Here is an 18,085-nt window from a genome sequence, read left to right on the forward strand (position 1 = left end):
ATTATAGGTAATATCATACGATGGTCAATAGGTGGAGCCCACATGGGCAACAGCGTAATACAGATAAGCACCTGGTGAATTGTTACAGCAATACATTCACCACAGGAGGGAAGGGAGTTCTTGGTATCCCGCGGAGTTGCAATCGGCAATTCAATTGTGTATTGCGACCCCTGATTCCTTGGCTGAGGAGCAGAGAAGCTTCTGGAGGGGTGTAAGAAAGAGACATCCAGAGACTCTCCCAGTGACGACTCGACGCAGAGGCAGGGGAGAAGACTCAGCGGCGGACCAGAGGACAAAAGGAGACAGTGTGTGAGACCCACTCCTACAGACAAAAGCCCTGAGATTCCGGAGACTCAGAGGATTGGGCCCGCAACTCGTTCCAGTTCATTGGCACGGGTAGCATTAAGGATCTTAGGAAGGGCAGCACGGTGGCGCAGTGGTTAGCACTGCAGTCTCACGGCGCCGGGGTCCCAGGTTCGATCCCGGCTCTGTATCACTGTCCGTGTGGAGTTTGCACATTCTCCCCGTGTTTGCATGGATTTTGCCCTCACAACCCAAAGATGTGCAGGGTAGGTGGATGTGCAGGGTAGCTGCGGACTCAGTCCAGCGCCGCCACAGTCAGGGGAGGACAATCGATGGGCATGGGGGTGACATTATTTGGGGCTGGGGGGGTTTGGTCCAAAGCGCGCGAGCCGCCGAAGCAGGAGACTATTTCGCGGGCCAGGTCCGCCCGCTTGCGGCCACCTACATGCTGCACGGCGTGGCCGCTGCAGACCGCCGCAGTGCGAATGCGCGGCCACGGACCCGGCAATTCTCTGGGCCGTATCGGCAGCTAGAGCTGGGTGCTCTACGCTGCCACCTGCTAGCCCCCAGGAAAACGGAGAATCGGTGGTCGTTTTGCACGCTTTTGTCTGGTGTACATAGCCTCAGAATCGGAGAATCCAGCCCATGGTAGTTTGCCCAGTCCACAGAGGATCCTTTATAGAGGGCGTTGTACTGCATTGGACTCCTGGTGGTTGTAAATTGCCAGGCAAAAAACCACTGTGAGCCTAATGAATGAAGAGCAGTATTCTGTCACTACTGAACGTGAATTATAAACCATTATTTAAAGTGTAGACAGCCTGGGAACAGCTTGGAACAATGTCACATGTTAATTAAGATTTAACTCATTCAGAAATGCTTGCAAACTGCCGCCCATCGCAGCATCTGGCTCTTAAATAATTGCAGGATTTTCATCTCGATGACTATATTTGAAAATCCATTTCATGTATTGATCAGCCTTCATATGGTATCAGCCCTAAACTTGATTTGCACTATCATGAACCTGTATTCTCGTGTCCTTATCATACAATTGCCTGTGAGGTAATTTTCCACAATTACTTTTTCCATACCACTGCCATGCACTGGAGGTTTATATTACGTCACTGGTCTGTGCCAGCTTCCTGCTTACCTTTCACTTTGGAGAAGCTTCAGCAAAATTGTATTGTCCCTTTTAGTAACCAGGAAGACAGGCAAATGGCATAGGAAATGACTAAAAGCAACTTCAACCTGAGTATTTCAATTATTTTCCTGCTGTCCAAAAGCTCATCAGTAGTTACAGATTATTATACAAATAATTACGCGAGTGGAGTTTAGGCAAGATTCTATGGGCATGCCTACAGAGCACAAATCCTCATTCATAAACCGGTCAGTGAGGCGGAATGTTATCCAAATGATGTATTGAGTGGTCCCTTTTTACACTTTTGCGGAGTATATCTTTGCCTAATAATATGAGGGATGGCAACACTAGGTAGCAGAATATTTTCCAACCCAGTATTAGCACTGAAGGGCTTTATGTTATGGGTATTTGCAAGGCTAGACATGTTCCACTTTTCCAGCCAAATGAACCTTTATCTCTGACTCAGAAGAGGGTCCCTCCAGTTTCGGGATGTTCAGCGCCCCATAGAAGCCAGAGAAATTCTTCAGCGCCGGGCATTCAAGGCTGCTGATTGGGAATCAACACCAACTGATCTACATCTCATAATTGGCATATGCATGCGCTGGAAACATTGAATGCTTTGTTATATAGTCGTCATGGAGCCAGGATAAGTTTTTTTTAAGCTTTCCAGGCAATGAGATACAGTAGACAGCTCCCAAATTTTGATCAAAATGCACTTATACTAAAAGCAAACTACTGTGAATGCTGGAAACCTGCCATAAAGACATAAACTCAGAGACCTGGCAGCATCTGTCGAGAGAGAAACAGAGTTAATTTTGAGTCCAGATAAAGACACAAAATGTTAACTGTTTCCCTCTCCACAAATGTTGCCAGATCTGCTGAATTTATCCAGCACTTTCTGCTTATATTCGCCTGTATTGTTTTAGTGGGCGGAACTTTCCCCATTTTTGGTGAAGTGCCATCTCATGCGGGAAAAGTGGGGTATAGCCCGCCGGCTACACTGCTGGCTTTTCCCGCCACATTTTTTGACACTTAGTTGAAAAAAAAGTAATGGGCGTATCGCGAGATGTCATGCTCGTGGGGTGGGCTCTGACTGAGCCTGTCCTGTTTGCAACTTAGGCTCTTGAAAGATTGCCCTTGTTAAAGGACACCCCGATGTTAAAAAACATAGGAAAAAACAAACACCTCACAGACAAAAACCTTGCGCTCCCCCCAGACATGGAAATCCCCACTGACACAGGCATGGAACCCCAGTCCCCATGGACACACACCTTCCCCTGGCATGGCCCCTGGCAATGCTGATGTCAATGGGCAGTCCAATCTAAAGGGGTGAAACAGTCAGGTATAAACAGCTGATGTACTTAACAAATTGGATGTAAATAGTGATCATAACTTGGTATGGATTGGGGAATATCAAGTGAGGAAATTCCGCCAGCATAAAAACTGTTTTGAGTCTCCCACTGGATTCTCCATCCCCTCTGCCATTCCCGTCCCCCAAAAATAGGGCCGGATAATCTCCCTTATATTTACATTTTCTTCTTTTCAACTAAAAAAAAAAAATCGCTTATTGTCACGAGTAGGCTTCAATGAAGTTACTGTGAAAAGCCCCTAGTCGCCACATTCCAGCGCCTGTCCGGGGAGGCTGGTACGGGAATCGAACCGTGCTGCTGGCCTGCTTGGTCTGCTGTAAAAGCCAGCGATTTAGCCTTGTGAGCTAAACCAGCCCCTTGTGAGCTAAACCAGCCCCTAACATACCAGTGCAAAAAATCAAAATGATATAAACTCTAGGCGGGGCTTTCTTCCCCTCCCCATCGTGTTCTGCAGTAGTGGAGGGATCTTCAGGTCCTGCCTTTGTCAATGGGGTTTCCTGTTGAACGTACTCCTCACCGCTGCAAAACCCGCAGAGGGGGTACATCGTCAGTGTAAGCATATGGTCCGTTCTCGCTCGCAACGGGTCCTGCCACGGGTGAAACTGGAGAATCCCACCCACAGTGTGAGGTGGGGGGGGGGGGGGGCGGTTTCTGCGTGCTCCAGATGTCAGAGATGGTTATGCTCAGAGAGACATTCCCCACCAGGAATGCCCTCAGCTATAACCCTCTCGGGCGGCATGTGGCGCAGTGGTTAGCACTGGGACTGCAGCGCTGAGGACCCGGGTTCGAATCCCGGCCCTGGGTCACTGTCCGTGTGGAGTTTGCACATTCTCCCCGTGTTTGCATGGGTCTCACCCCCACAACCCAAAGATGTGCTGGTTAAGTGGATTAGCCATGCTAAATTGCACCTTCATTGCAAAAAGAAATATAATTGGCAACTCTAAATTTATTTTTAAAAAAGCTATAGCCCTCCATCTACTGAGCAACCAGTCGAGTGGATTATCTAGGAGGCTGGAACCATTTTTATTAACTAGGCAGCAGGACACGGTGCCGAGGTCCCAGGTTCGATCCCGGCTCTGGGTCACTGTCCATGTGGAGTTTGCACATTCTCCCCGTGTTTGCATGGGTTTCACCCCCACAACCCAAAGATGTGCAGGCTAGGTGGATTGGCCACGCTAAATTGCCCCTTAATTGGGAAAATGAATTGTGCATCCTAAATTTTAAAAGAAAGAAAAAAATGCTGGGCAGAAGGAGGGCAGTAAGGGTTATTTTCACATAGCTACCTGGCTTCAGTGCAGTGCGATAAGATATGGATTCCTCAAGAGGTGTTCGCTATCTTCTAAATATTAGAAGATTTTATGTGGAGTGCATTCTAATGCCTCTGTTACTGTTCATGCTGATTTCATGACTACAGCCTCAAACGTCGATGGACGGGATTCTCCGGTCACCGAAGCCGAAATCGCGTTTGGCGATATGCCGGAGAATCAAAATCTTTGACCAAATCGGGGGCGGCGCCACTTTCACGATGCTCCGGCCCCTCCAAAGTGGTGTACTCGAAGTGGTGGTCCGGGTTGCATGAGACGGTCAAAGGGGAGCACTATTTCGCAGGCCGGGTCCGCGAGCAGCCAGCGCCATGTTTCATGCGTGGCCGCTGCTGGTTGCTGCCGTGTGCATGCGCAGCCACAGACCCAGCAATTCTCCGTGCCGTATTGGCAGCTAGAGCCGGGTGCTCTATACTGCCGTCTTGCTAGCCCCCAGCAAAACGGGGAATCGGTGGCCGTTTTACGTCATTTTCTCTGTCGTGAAATGGCACCGTTCCCAAGTCGGCGTGGGGACTTGGCCTCAAAATCGGAGAATCCAGCCCCATATCTCTGAAGTTCTTCAAGAAGCAACACAAACTGTTATATTACTTGTTTGTAACATGTCGTTACTCTTTGCTTTATATTTCCAGAATGGTCTGATGGTGTGATTCTGAAGAAACACCCAATCTTCAACTCAAAGCAAAATAGATTTAATGAATAACGAATTAAATAATGTTGGGTTTGTTCACTCTTACAGAACTATAACTGGTGATAAAGTAATTCAGAATAAAGTATTAACTATATTTAACTATGCCATTATCTATCTCGCTAACACACTGCTGTCTAGTCACTCTTGGTTCGAAGAGACCCAAGATCCTTTGAGTTCACATATTTATAGCTGAACCTAGTGCTGCCACCTAGTGTTTGTCTTACTCTATGATGTAGTCATTAACCCTTTATATATCTTCATATATATATATCACTACACACACTAGATAGGTGAACTCCATTGCACTACGGTGCTAAATGTTGGGGGAGACGGTGGCGCAGTAATGAATTTTTAAAAACCATCCGCGTTTACCTCTTTCTCCCTGACATTAACAAATTATTAATGAATAACGAGGAAACGCACTGAGATACGGGGAGAATGGGGCTGGTTTAGCACACTGGGCTAAATATCTGGCTTTTAAAGCAGACCAAGGCAGGCCAGCAGCACGGTTCAATTCCCTTACCAGCCTTCCCGAACAGGTGCCGGAATGTGTCGACTAGGGGCTTTTCACAGTAACTTCATTTGAAGCCTACTTGTGACAATAAGTGATTTTCATTCATTTCAATTACACACTTGTTCATAAATTAAACTAGTCTTGACAAAGTTATTATTTGCAGAGATTAAGATTAAAAGTTTGAATATTTTGACAGTGTTAAAAGCAACAGCCTCGACTTTATGGGTAAAAGCATCATATCATATCAATTTCCTGGTCACAATATCAGACAGCAGTATTTAGAGGAGTTTATAATATGCAAGTCCATTTTTTAAAACACTTATAATACTGAAAGCAGATCTGAAAAACACGTATTTGTTGCTACCAAAGCAACATCGCAAATCATAGAATCCCTACAGTGCAGAAGGAGGCCATTTGGCCCATTGAGTCTGCAGTGACCCTCCAAAAGAGCACCCTCCCTATCCCCGTAGCCCCACCTAACCTTTGGACATTAAGGGGTAAATTAGAATGGCCAAGCCACCTAACCTGCACATCTTTGGACTGCGGGAGGAAACCGGAGTACCCGGAGGAAACGCACAGAGATACGGGGAGAATGTGCACATTCCACAGACAGTCACCCAAGGTTTGAATTGAACCCAGGTCCCTGGTGCTGTGAGGCAGCAGTGCTAACCACTGTGCCACCGTGCCACTCTGTTTTGTAACAGTTTTATGCCAAGTATAAAACAATGAAGAAAGAACAAGATAGCTAATCAAGATCACAGATTACATATATTAATCAGATTACATATATTTAGATGGCTCAGCTTTTTTCCCATGCTAATAATGGGCCTTCTTTTCTTCATTTTGGGCAGCTATGCAACACATCAAAGTAATCAGTCACATCATTGCAAGCATGGCAGAATGGATGCAATGAGCAGCATGTCAAAAAACAAGATACTGCTCACCCACAAAATCGTGCTCCTCCGTTCAAACTCACAGCTCCTTTCCTTAATTGTGAAAGGTAAACAAAATATGGAGGGGTTCAAACCAAATTGAAAGTAACGTGATTTACATCTATTCTTTTCAAACTTCTGAATGTTTTCTTTTCATGACGTTGGTGTGGCAAAGAGGCCGTAAGCTCTTACTATTATAACTTTGTGCCTGGGCACTTATTGTGATTAGTTGCTCTGATTAATTAAACGATGCCTTCAAATTCATTAAATAAACAGGAAAGTCCAATTTATGTATTGTGGTTACTACAGAAATACAGTAAAGTGTTAGTAATACTAGTGATAGTATCATTATAATAAGCTTGCTTGAAAATCACAAAACAGTATTGGTTTATGAAAGCATCAAATGATATTGTTCAAAAATAATAGAGTTACATGTGAGTTCAATGAAGTCAGTGCTCCCAGATCACAATCCTACTCTGAATGGCCTTTCTGACTGCTGTTTGAACCAGTTGCTTTTGCCCACATTCCCACAACACCAGTCTAGGATGCAAATATTGGGATGTAAATGCTGTCAATGGACCACCAATTTTGGTGTATTTAAAATACATTCCAAAGGGCCCCAGTCGATCCCTGTGTAAATACATCAAGTGATGTACTGCTACACAGCAGACACAAGCAGTTCAAAATGTGATCAGTACTGATCCCAGCAAGAAGGAATGAAGAGCTACAATTGGCCTTAGCTGTTCCATCTTGGGCTAGAAATAGTAAAAAAAAGATAAAAGGGTTTCACTCAATAAGGCTTTTCTAACAATAGTCTATGGATATGAGATGAAGGTGGATTTGGGCTCAGTTATGTTGACTCCTTAGTTGAATTTTTTGTTGACCTTCAAGCCTGGATTTTACTTTTCCCACCTCTGGAGTTGAGGAGGGAAATGCACTTGATGTTGTGACATAACCATGACCCCAACCGAGTATCCGGGTTCGGGGCCATTCATTGTTCAGGGGCACGAGTCCCTGGTGGAATCCTTCATTCATTATGTCGGGTAGGCTCTCAACCAATGTTCCCACTAAGCTGCACGAGTGGGCATCTAAGCACCAACCTTAACGTTACTGCACAGGCCTTGTCCTGTGATAGATAATGCATGTGCGCAGCATTGTAGTGAAACTCAAAGAGGTGGAGCCCATATGAAAGTCTATAGAGGGCCCTGAAATTCAGACGGCAGCCTGAATGGTAGGCCTCAAGATGGTGGGCGAAAGGCTGATAACCCCATTTTCCTTTTCCCATTTATCCATTGTGGATTATGGGCCAGGGGGGGGGATGCTTGTTAATCAGTTTAGCAGAGATTGTGAGAGGTGGAAGGTTTTTTTACTTTCTGTTTCAATCTTGTCCAATCTGACTTTAGTATGACTATTTGGATGAAGTACTTAAAGCTCTGTCACTACAACATCTATTCATGAAGCATGCTGAACATATAACCATGGGCAGGCAGGAGGCTTATCCCAGTTACCATCTTGTTGCCATGATGTGGAGATGCCGGCGTTGGACTGGGGTGAGCACAGTAAGAAGTCTTACAACACCAGGTTAAAGTCCAACAGGTTTGTTTCAAACACGAGCTTTCGGAGCACGGCTCCTTCTTCACCTGAAGAAGGAGCCGTGCTCCGAAAGCTCGTGTTTGAAACAAACCTGTTGGACTTTAACCTGGTGTTGTAAGACTTCTTACCATCTTGTTGAACATGCTAAGCAGGAGGTCATACCTGTCAGACCAGTATTACATGTAAGTTTGGTTTGAGAGCAATGAGAAACATCTTTAGAACACCACACCTTTCTTTGTACTGATTGATTGAATTTAACATTGAACTGCTAAAAGCTTGATGTAGTAGTCTGTGAGCTTCAATTATATCTAAACTTGCCTAATGCATTAGGGATAGGTTCCGATGGAAATACACCCGGTCCAAGTCCTCTGTTGATTTCAATCAAATATACTATTAAAATGGGCACCCAACCCAACCCCACCCCCAATTCTGATTGATGTCTGTCACAGACAAAACATACTTTTTCCAATTGATGTGTTTTTTAATACTTGATAGTACTTGGAAATTTAAAATTATCAATGGAATGACAACTAAATGATATTAATGGCACCATTTTGTATCCTTTCTCTCCTCTATGACTCCCCTGAATTGGTTCTATATTTGCCTACTGCAGCATTGCCTCTCATTGACAGAAACAGCTGTTGGGAGAGCAACTCAAAATTTGAACTTCGCATTGGACTGAGATGGAAACACTACATTGACATCCCATACATTGACAGGTGGTGGTAATGCCAGTAGTAACACCCTAATAGTAAGGCTGAATTTTAAACTCAGCAATGTATCCTTCCGCACCAATCATTCAATATTTACTCTTCACATAAATGTGCTAAAAAAACAAGTCCTCTGTCCATCTTCACCAGACCCAAGACAGTTTCTATACTGTCAAGTGTTTCGATCTAGCCTTTGTGCAGTCTCCAGTACAAATGTTCCCAGGCCACTAGGATAAGTCAATATTTTCATATTCACCATGGTCGGAGTCATCTAATTCAATATCAGGAACTAGGTTGTAGTAGTTTGTGGACTTATTCATATAGAGCCTTTGACGATCTTCCTCCTGTAATTCCTCTGTGACACTCATCAATTCTGGCTCAACATGAACTTCCTCAAAACCATCATTTTCTTCCATTTTATTATTGGACATATTAACAAACATCTTGTCAACATGTGTGACTGAGTCAGCGGAACTGTCAAGCTTTATCTCCACCTCTTCATACAAATCACGGTTACTCCCTAGCAGTGATGTTGAGGGACGTAAGATGAGCTGGTTTCTGTCAAGGATGCTGTTTTCATATCCTGTGGGGGTGGGACGTCCCTCTGGAGCCCTGCATGTTATATAGTGATGGTCCTCCACATTCGAAAAGCCAGACTTCTCAATGGTGCAAATTTGATTCTCTTGTCTAATAGCTTTAAAATTTGACCTTTTCCTTCTCCAGCAGTACCAGCACAACACTAGAGCAAGAATTGCAATCAGTGGCAGGCAAATGAAGAGAGCTGTGAGGCCGTGGGACCTGCAGATATCTGAGCGATGAATGTCCATAATATTCAGACCTTGTGGGTGCTTTGCTGTGTAGCACGTAAGTGCATTCTCTGATCCATTGATGTTTACATAGACACTAATATATTTTGCCAAACTATCATACAAAACACATGTACATTCCAAGGAGTTATTGAAAAGAGACAATTTCACAAGGCTTGGTTTAAAGATACTAGGAGGTGTAGAAATTAAATTGTTGGAGTCCAGATACAGCTCCTGAATCTGGTCTGAAGCCTCTAAAATTTTCTCTGGTAACTGTTGAAGGTGGTTTTTCTCCAAGTGCAGGATCTTTAAGCTGGGCACATTTGTGAGGAAGTTAGACGGTAATTGTCCTAATTGATTGTGGTCCAGGTATAAGACCTCCAGAGAGCTTGGGTTTTCATCCACTTCACTGATGTCAGATATGTTGCAGCTTGAGAGATCGAGGACCTTGAGTTCTGGCAAGTTTGCGAAGATATCCCATTGAAGGGCACTGATGGAAGAACCAGTGAAGTTTAGGCAACATTCTTCCCTCACCTGGCTAGATTTAAAGGTCCAGAAATCAAGATTGCCATCACAAATGCAGACTCCCTTTGCAAACTCTGGACTCCAAACAAATGCGAGAAGTAGAATCCACTGATGGAGCAATTTCCAGGACCTCGAACCTAAGAAAAACAGATCGGCACATGGTCAAATGACAGAAGTATCACAGTGGGAAAAAGAGCCAACAGTACAAGTGACATACTGCATGCTGATTTCTTCAATTACTGTTAAATCTGGTTGATAAGTAATTTATTGTCTTTATTGTACCCGAAAAATACTAAAGAACCTATTTTCCATTCTAGCCCTGAACCCATTGTCAGTAGAGCTGGAGTAGCCACCACAGCTCCCCTGCTTGGATCTCAGGGTCAAGCAGGGCTGGTTTAGCTCAGTGGGCTAAACAGCTGGTTTGTGATGTAGAACAAGGCCCTAAGCGCAGGTTCAATTCCCGTACCAGCTTACGCGAACAGGCGCTGGAATGTGGTGACTAGGGGCTTTTCACAGTAACTTCATACTTGTGTCAGTAAGGGCTTATTATTATTAATAGCAGAACAGGCCTCATTGACATGATTGGAGCTGCAAATTTAACAGAACTCCACTGGCTTTGAGTTGAATGTGCTTGCCACCTGCAATTTGAAATTTCAGTCAGCCAGTTTGGAGTACGAAAAGCGTGAATATGATCCCCCATTTGAACTGACCAGATTTAACTGACCTCTCCCAGATTTACACTTTCTCAGCTGGGATATGCTACATGGCACTGGGACAATAATGAGGGAAGGGGAAATTACAAATATATAATTTTAATATAAAGACATGTAAGATCAAAGGTTCAAAGCTATTACAATCAACCCTGCCATTAGAAGGCAAACATATTTCTGCCACCATCTCTCCCGTGCTAACATCAGCATAGTGTAGGTTCTTCCAAACTGTGAACATCATTCCACTATCGTAAATAAATTCATGGGGCAGGATTCTCCATTCCTGAGACAAAGTGTTGACACAGGTGCAGGATTCCTGGACTTTCACAACAGCTAAACTGGCGCCGAACTTGGACCGATTCAGAGACTGTGGAGGGGCTAGCACCGTTGCCACATGGAACACAATTGTTTCCAATGAAAAACGGTGCGGGATTCGTCGGGTCCATGATTGACACTCGGGAGGCTGACAAAGTGCAGCTGCGTACACACATTACAATCTCCTCACAGACTCATCCCAGCTAACAAGACGGCACGGGTTGTGCTGGAATACACCCATAGAGCTGATGGGTCGGCTGGGCCAGAGGGCACCTAGGGAGGTGGCCTGGGGAGACACCCATACGACCGGTGGCACTAGGTTCACAGTGGGCTGTCAGCGGTGTGCACGTGGCTGCTTTCCAGCTACGGCAATGGGGTTCTGTGCCCGTCCACCCCGACCCTACAGCCCACCTCCTGGCCAACCCCACTACTCCCCCTGGCCCTGGCAGAAGCCCGTGGCCAGCAGCACAACTGTTGGCAAACAATGGCAACGTTGGACACTTTCTGTACCCCTTCTCTGTGCTACGACGAAGGTTTCACGATTTTTAAAAGCACAAGTGAACCGCGCCCCTCAGCCCATCGGAGGAGGAGAATTTTAGAGGCCCCGGGGAATACTGGGTCAGGCTCACAGGGCAGCACGGTAGCATAGTGGATAGCACAATCACTTCACAGCTCCAGGGTCCGAGGTTCGATTCCGGCTTGGGTCACTGTCTGTGCGGAGTCTGCACATCCTCCCCGTGTGTGCTCCGGTTTCCTCCCACAGTCCAAAGATGTGCAGGTTAGGTGGATTGGCCATGATAAATTGCCCTTAGTGTCCAAAATTGCCCTTAGTGTTGGGTGGGGTTACTGGGTTATGGGGATAGGGTGGAGTTGTTGACCTTGGGTAGGGTGCTCTTTCCAAGAGCCGGTGCAGACTCGATGGGCTGAATGGCCTCCTTCTGCACTGTAAATTCTATGATAATGACATGCAAACGGTATTTACGGTACGTTCATTCAGGATCACATTGATGCCACTGTCGAGGTGATGGAGTATTGCATTTTGGCGTCAAATGGGTGACCGCTGCGATTTTGGCATTGGAACATATTCTCCACCGAATCACGGGCGGCATTCTGCGAAAACAGGCGGGGCGGGCAACTCCAGCGCGAAGGAGTGGCGTGTACCACTCCGGCGTCGGGCCGCCCCAAAGGTGTAGAAGCCGGAGTGGTTTGCGCCGCACCAGCCGGTGGGAAAGGGGCTTGACGCCACGCTAATCGGAGGTGAAGGGCTTCCTCCGGCCAGTACAAGTTGGCGCATGCACGTGTGCTGGTGTCATCCCAGCGCATGCGCAGGGAGGGTTCATCTCCGCGTCGGCCATCGCAGACTGTTACAGCGGCCGATGCGGAGGAATAGAGTGCCCTCACGGCACAGGCCCGCCCACGGATCGGTGGGCTCCGATCGCAGGCTAGACCACCGTGAGGGCACCACCCGGGGCCAGATCCCTCCCGTGACTCCCCACCGAGGACCCCAGAGGCCACCCATGCAGCCAGGTCCCGCCGGTAAGTACCTGTTGTAATTTATGCCGGCAGGACTGGCCGGAAACGGGTGGCCACTCGGCCCATTGCGAGCTGGAGAATCGCGGGAGGGGGGGGGGCTGGCAGCGGCCGCCAACCGTCATGGCGTGATTCCCGCTCCCACCAAAACCCCGGCTAGAGAATTCGGCAGCCAGTGGGGGGGGGGGGGGGGGGGATTCACACCACCGCCGGCGATTCTCCGACCCGGCAGGGTGTCGGAGAATCCCGCCCCACGTTTCCCGATTTTGGTGTCAGCCAACAGAGAATCCCTCCCATAGTGTTTGATGTGTTTTGGGACAACTCAGAGAGTTTGTTAAACATTTATTCATCGGTTTTGGGTATGATTACCCATCCCTAAATGCCCTCGAAAAGGTGAACCATTTGCAGTTCTTGAACTGCCGCTGTCTGTGCAGTGTAGTCACGCCCACAGTGTTGTTAGGGAGGGAGTTCCAGCATTTTGACTTAGTGAGAATGAAGGAACAGTGGTACTGTTGTTCCACGTCAGGATAATGTGTGATTCGGCTGCCCTTGACATTTTAGTTAGTAACGGTCACGTGTTTGGGAGGTACAGTTGAAGAAGTTTTGGCCTAAATGAGAAGGTGCCATACAAATGCAAGTCTTTCCTTTCTTTAACCACAATTCCTTGCAAAGCAGCATGGTAATTCAAAAATACCTTTGCTGCAGCATATTATTTTTATTTCAAAATTTATTAATTCAAATTAGTGGACTGTAGAGGATTGAAATGAATCATTTTAGTCAGGGTATACTTTCATGGGGCATACATCTGCAACATCCAATGTTGGCAACCTTTTAAACTATCCTCATTCATGCCAACACTTCCTATCATTATAATAATGTTTTGATTATTGATGTTTACTTTTAAAATAATTGAAACATTGTACTTTGCTTCCTGCTGCTTTACAAGCCTGGATGATCTTTCAACACAGTACAACACTATCACAGAGCACCAAAAAACTATGCTAAGTCCCCAGAAAAGAACATTATGCAACTGCTATATCATTAAAAGGATTATGTGTATGTGTCTAATGCTCATCCACATAAGCCATAGCTTTGATGTACAGTAGCCATGTGACTAGTTGCGAGGGTCCATTCAAATGCCAGTGCTACGCTCACCAACCTCTATTGTGCCTTAATCCCTGACACCTCTGCTTTACTTCTCTGCCCTGTTACCTCCTCCCTCCAGGTCCCAACCTGCTTGGTTCTTCCCAAAGTCTCAGGTTTCAGGGAACCCACTACCTCCCAAGCTGGTCAATGGTGACCTCTGGACGTTGATTGCAGGGGATGCTGCAATGAAGGTGTCATTGTTACCTGCCATTGGTCAGTCTAAGCCTGGATGTTTCCCACGTCCTGTTGTAACCTGGTATGGGCTGCTTCATAATTCAAAAAGTTGTGAATGGAGCTGAGCACTGTCAGTGCACAACCCCACTCATGAACTTATGAGTGGAAGGGCGTCATTGATGAAGCAACTGAAGGTGGCTTGGCTGAGGTTGCTTCCCTGAGGAACTCTTGCAACCCTGTCCTGGACATGTGATGATTGCCTTTCGACACAATTAGGAATGGCTCCAACAAATGGAGTGTCCTCCCTGTAAACCCCCAATGACTTTAGTTTCACTGGGTCCCCTTGGTGCTGACGGTCTCACTGAAGCCAATGAAAGAAACAATCCAGTGGCAGCAGAAAAGCCAAAATATATCAACTTGTATTCTTACGGTAAACTTCCGATTTAGTCAAAAAGATTGGAACAATTAACCTCTGCGTGACATTTCCCCACCCAGATTATTAATTTTATGTATTTGTCAGTATGTATTTGGATGGTAAACCAGAGTAACAGTAATTTGCCGCCTCTACATCAGTGGTGGCAACCTTGCGACCCGGCCCAGGGGCCACATGCGGCCCATCTGGGTTCTGAGTACGGCCCATGAGACATTGTGTTACCGATGCTTTTTTTCAAAGAGCATCCAATTATTTTCTTTTCCAATTAAGGAGCACTTCAGCATGGCCAATCTAGCGACCCTGCCAGTGGCGTGCAGAGATCTGGTGATGCCCGGGGCAAATCTTGATTGTATGCCCCAAAGCCCCACGTAAATATTTCATTAAATATCACCAAAAGACCTATAAAAAACGTAGTTGCACCCGTTCTAGAGCTATTCACTGACCTCTTTATCTTTGTCATCTCTAAGGTATAGGACGGCTGCCTGAGGTTAAATTGCGCTGTAAGAGTTAGTCAATTTCCCCTTAGCGCTGGGATTCTAGGGATATTGTTCTCTTCTTCAGTCATTTTGCTTTGCAGCGATGGGTGAGATGTTATGTCTCGAAAGTTGTGCCTCCCTCCTCTGCAACCCCCATGGAGAAGGATAAGAGCAGCAACGTCATGGAAATACTGTTATGACCCTTGTGGAAACAAACTACAAACAACCCAACTAAGACCAATATACAAAACTTCACTTTTATATTAGCAATCACACCAAAATCAACGTAAATTAAACATGAATTAACAGGAAAATTGCAATAATATGACCGATAAATTACACATAGCAGATACAAAGACATGTCTCACACATTTCTCAGTCAGCCCATTCAGCACGTATCGCATTCATTTCAGCCACAATATCCTTCAAAACGTTGAACTTCTTCAAATCAAATTCCATCTTCATTTCTCTAAAGCTTTAGCACCAAGTCTCATCAAACACCGGCATTACTTCACCCAATTTCCACAAATATAATTTTCACAGTCGACACATTTCAAGATCCCTTCTTCTTCACAAAACCCTGGTCATGTGGGGCCTGTTTTTGCACTATGCCAGTGCATAAAGGGTCCCCAAATCCAGATATAAAAGCTCTGTTCAAGATCAGAGCTCCAGCAGCTTGCAGTCAAGTAGAACATAGAACATAGAACAGTGGACTTCCGGTGGCAGTGATGCAGCAGTAAGCCACACATGTGGGAGCTCCCTTTTTAAAGAGATTTTTCGGCTCTTTTGAGAGCCCAAAACGGAAATTTTTCGACGTCTCCCGGTGGGGGAAGGTGTGCTGAACGACTTTCCCTGCAGTCCATGCCTCGAACTCGGAGTGGAAAGGTGGAAAAAACAGCAGCAGCTCCTCAGAAAAAACGGGGGAAGGGATCCAAGATGGCCACCGACAGAGCTCCAGAGGAGTGGAGACTCTGGGCCCAGAAACAACAAACTGATCTCCTGCGCTGCTTTAAAGAATTCAAGGATGAAGTACTGAGCTCTCTGCAGGAAACAAACAGAAGGCTGTCAGAGATTCAGTCCACCCAGGGTGCTGCCATCAAGAAGTTGCAGACGCAGGCCACTGAACGAGAGGAGGAGGCCGTGGTCCTCCTGAGTAAGGTGGAGGGGCACGAAGCACTCCACAAGAAGTGGCAGGAACGCTTCGAGGAGCTGGATCACCGCATGAGGCGGAAAAACCTGCGGATCTTGGGCCTTGCGGAGGGGCTAGAGGGATCGGACCTGACAGCCTATGTGGCTGTAATGCTGAATTCGCTAGTGGGGGCCGGGTCTCTCCATCTGCCCCTGGAGCTGGAGGGAGCACACAGAGTACCGGCCAGGAGGCCTAAGGAGAATGAACCCCCGCGTGCGGTGCTGGTGAGGTTCCACCAGTTCAGTGATCGGGACTGCGTGCTGCGCTGGGCCAAGAAGGTGAAGAGCAGCAATTGGGAGAATGGGGTAGTGCGGATCTACCAGGACTGGAGTGCGGAGGTGGCTAAGCGGCGGTCCGGATTTAATCGGACGAAAGAGGTGCTTTATAGAAAAAAGATAAAGTTCGGAATGTTGCAGCCCGCGCGCCTGTGGGTAACTTATTCGGACCGGCACCATTATTTCGATTCCCCGGAGGAGGCGTGGGCCTTCGTGCGGACGGAGAAACTGGACTTGAACTAGGGGTTGGGGGTTGCGAGGTCGGCTGTAAGATATTAGTGCTGGATTCGGCTGTTGCTGTGTTCTCTTTTTCTTCGGTTTTTTTCGTCTTGTTTTTGTACTTTTGCAATTTTGATATGGTTATTTACGGAGGGGTTGTTCTGCTATGTTTTTGTTTTTGTGCTTGGGGCATTGTTTGGGCTGTGTATCTTGCGGGGAGGGTCGGGGGGGTATGTTGTATTCTATGTCGGAGTGGGGGTATGGAGGGGGGCTGATATTTGGGAGCTGCGTCAGAAGGGTGTGGTGGGGCAGGGCGAAAGCTGGGGGGCGGAGACGGTGACGGGGGAGGTGGGGCCTTAACTGGTTCTTCCCCGCGCTGGAGCGGTGCCAGGAGGAGGGATAGATTGGGGGATGATCCCACTTCGGGAGGGGTCGGGCTATTGGCGGGAGTTTCCGGGGTCAGCAGAAGTTAGCTGACCCACGGAAGTACAATGGAGGACGGTTCGCGGCTGGGAGGGTTCCTAGCCTGGGGGGGAAGGGAGGGGGGGAAAGGGGAATACCGGGTTGCTGCTGGTAGGGTCAAGAAGGAGCTGGTGGGGGCTGGGGGGACAGAGGTGTGGGGTTGTCGCTATGGGGACGGGGTCGAGCAGGGGATGCTGGCCTGGGGCGGGCAGTCGACGGGCTATGGCTAGCCGACGGGGGAGGGGGGGCGGGACGCCCTCTGATCCGGTTGGTCACCTGGAATGTGAGAGGGTTGAATGGGCCGGTGAAGCGGTCAAGGGTACTGGCTCACCTGAAGGGGCTAAAGGCGGATGTGGCAATGCTTCAGGAGACCCACCTGAGGGTGGCGGACCAGGTCCGCCTGAGGAAGGGATGGGTGGGGCAGGTTTTCCACTCGGGGTTGGATGTGAGGAACCGGGGAGTGGCGATTCTGGTGGGGAAAAATGTATTGTTTGAGGCATCGGAGGTGGTGGCGGATAAGGGGGGTAGGTATGTGATGGTTAGGGGCAGGCTACAAGGAGAGAAGGTGGTACTGGCTAGTGTGTATGCCCCAAATTGGGACGATGCGGGCTTTATGAGGCGTATGTTGGGACGGATCCCGGATCTGGAGGCGGGAGGTCTGATCATAGGGGGGGACTTTAATACGGTGTTGGATCCTTCACTGGATCGGTCCAGCTCTAGGACGGGTAGGAGGCCGGCGGCAGCCAAGGTACTGAGAGGGTTTATGGATCAGATGGGTGGAGTGGATCCATGGAGGTTTGTGAGGCCGAGGGCACGTGAGTACTCTTTCTTCTCCCACGTACATAGGGTCTACTCTCGGATAGATTTCTTCGTGGTGAGTAGGGGACTGATTCCGAGAGTGGAGGAGTCCGAGTATTCGGCCATTGCAATCTCCGACCACGCTCCGCATTGGATAGAGTTGGAGATGGGGGAGGTGCGAGACCAACGTCCATTGTGGCGGTTGGATGTGGGGTTGTTGGCGGAGGAGGAGGTGTGTAGGAGGGTCCGGGCAAGTATTGAGGGGTACCTTGAGGTGAATGATACGGGGGAGGTTCAGGTGGGGATGGTCTGGGAAGCCCTGAAGGCAGTAATTCGTGGGGAGCTGATATCCATCCGGGCACACAGGGAGAGGAGCGAGAGGAGTGAGAGGGATAGACTGGTGGGAAAGATGCTGGAGGTGGACAGGAGGTATGCAGAGGCACCAGAGGAGGGACTGTTG

The 18,085-nt window shown here is 47.6% G+C and overlaps 1 protein-coding gene across 5 annotated transcripts in view; it reads right to left on the minus strand.

The window, feature by feature from the left end:
- Positions 1–18,085, minus strand: part of best4 (bestrophin 4) — a 189,607-nt gene that overhangs the window by 126,327 nt on the left and 45,195 nt on the right. For 2 of the 5 annotated variants that reach the window (XM_038794073.1, XM_038794077.1), the window contains exon 2: positions 8,641–10,035. The exons of the other annotated variants lie outside the window; for them this stretch is intronic. In XM_038794073.1, the coding sequence (XP_038650001.1) occupies positions 8,795–10,035 (1,241 nt within the window). In that variant the 3' untranslated portion in view covers positions 8,641–8,794. Of the gene's footprint in view, positions 1–8,640; positions 10,036–18,085 lie in introns of those variants that run through there. 5 annotated transcript variants of the gene reach the window in all.

This window comes from Scyliorhinus canicula, chromosome 4, assembly GCF_902713615.1.
Source record: "Scyliorhinus canicula chromosome 4, sScyCan1.1, whole genome shotgun sequence".
Lineage (NCBI taxonomy): Eukaryota > Metazoa > Chordata > Chondrichthyes > Carcharhiniformes > Scyliorhinidae > Scyliorhinus > Scyliorhinus canicula.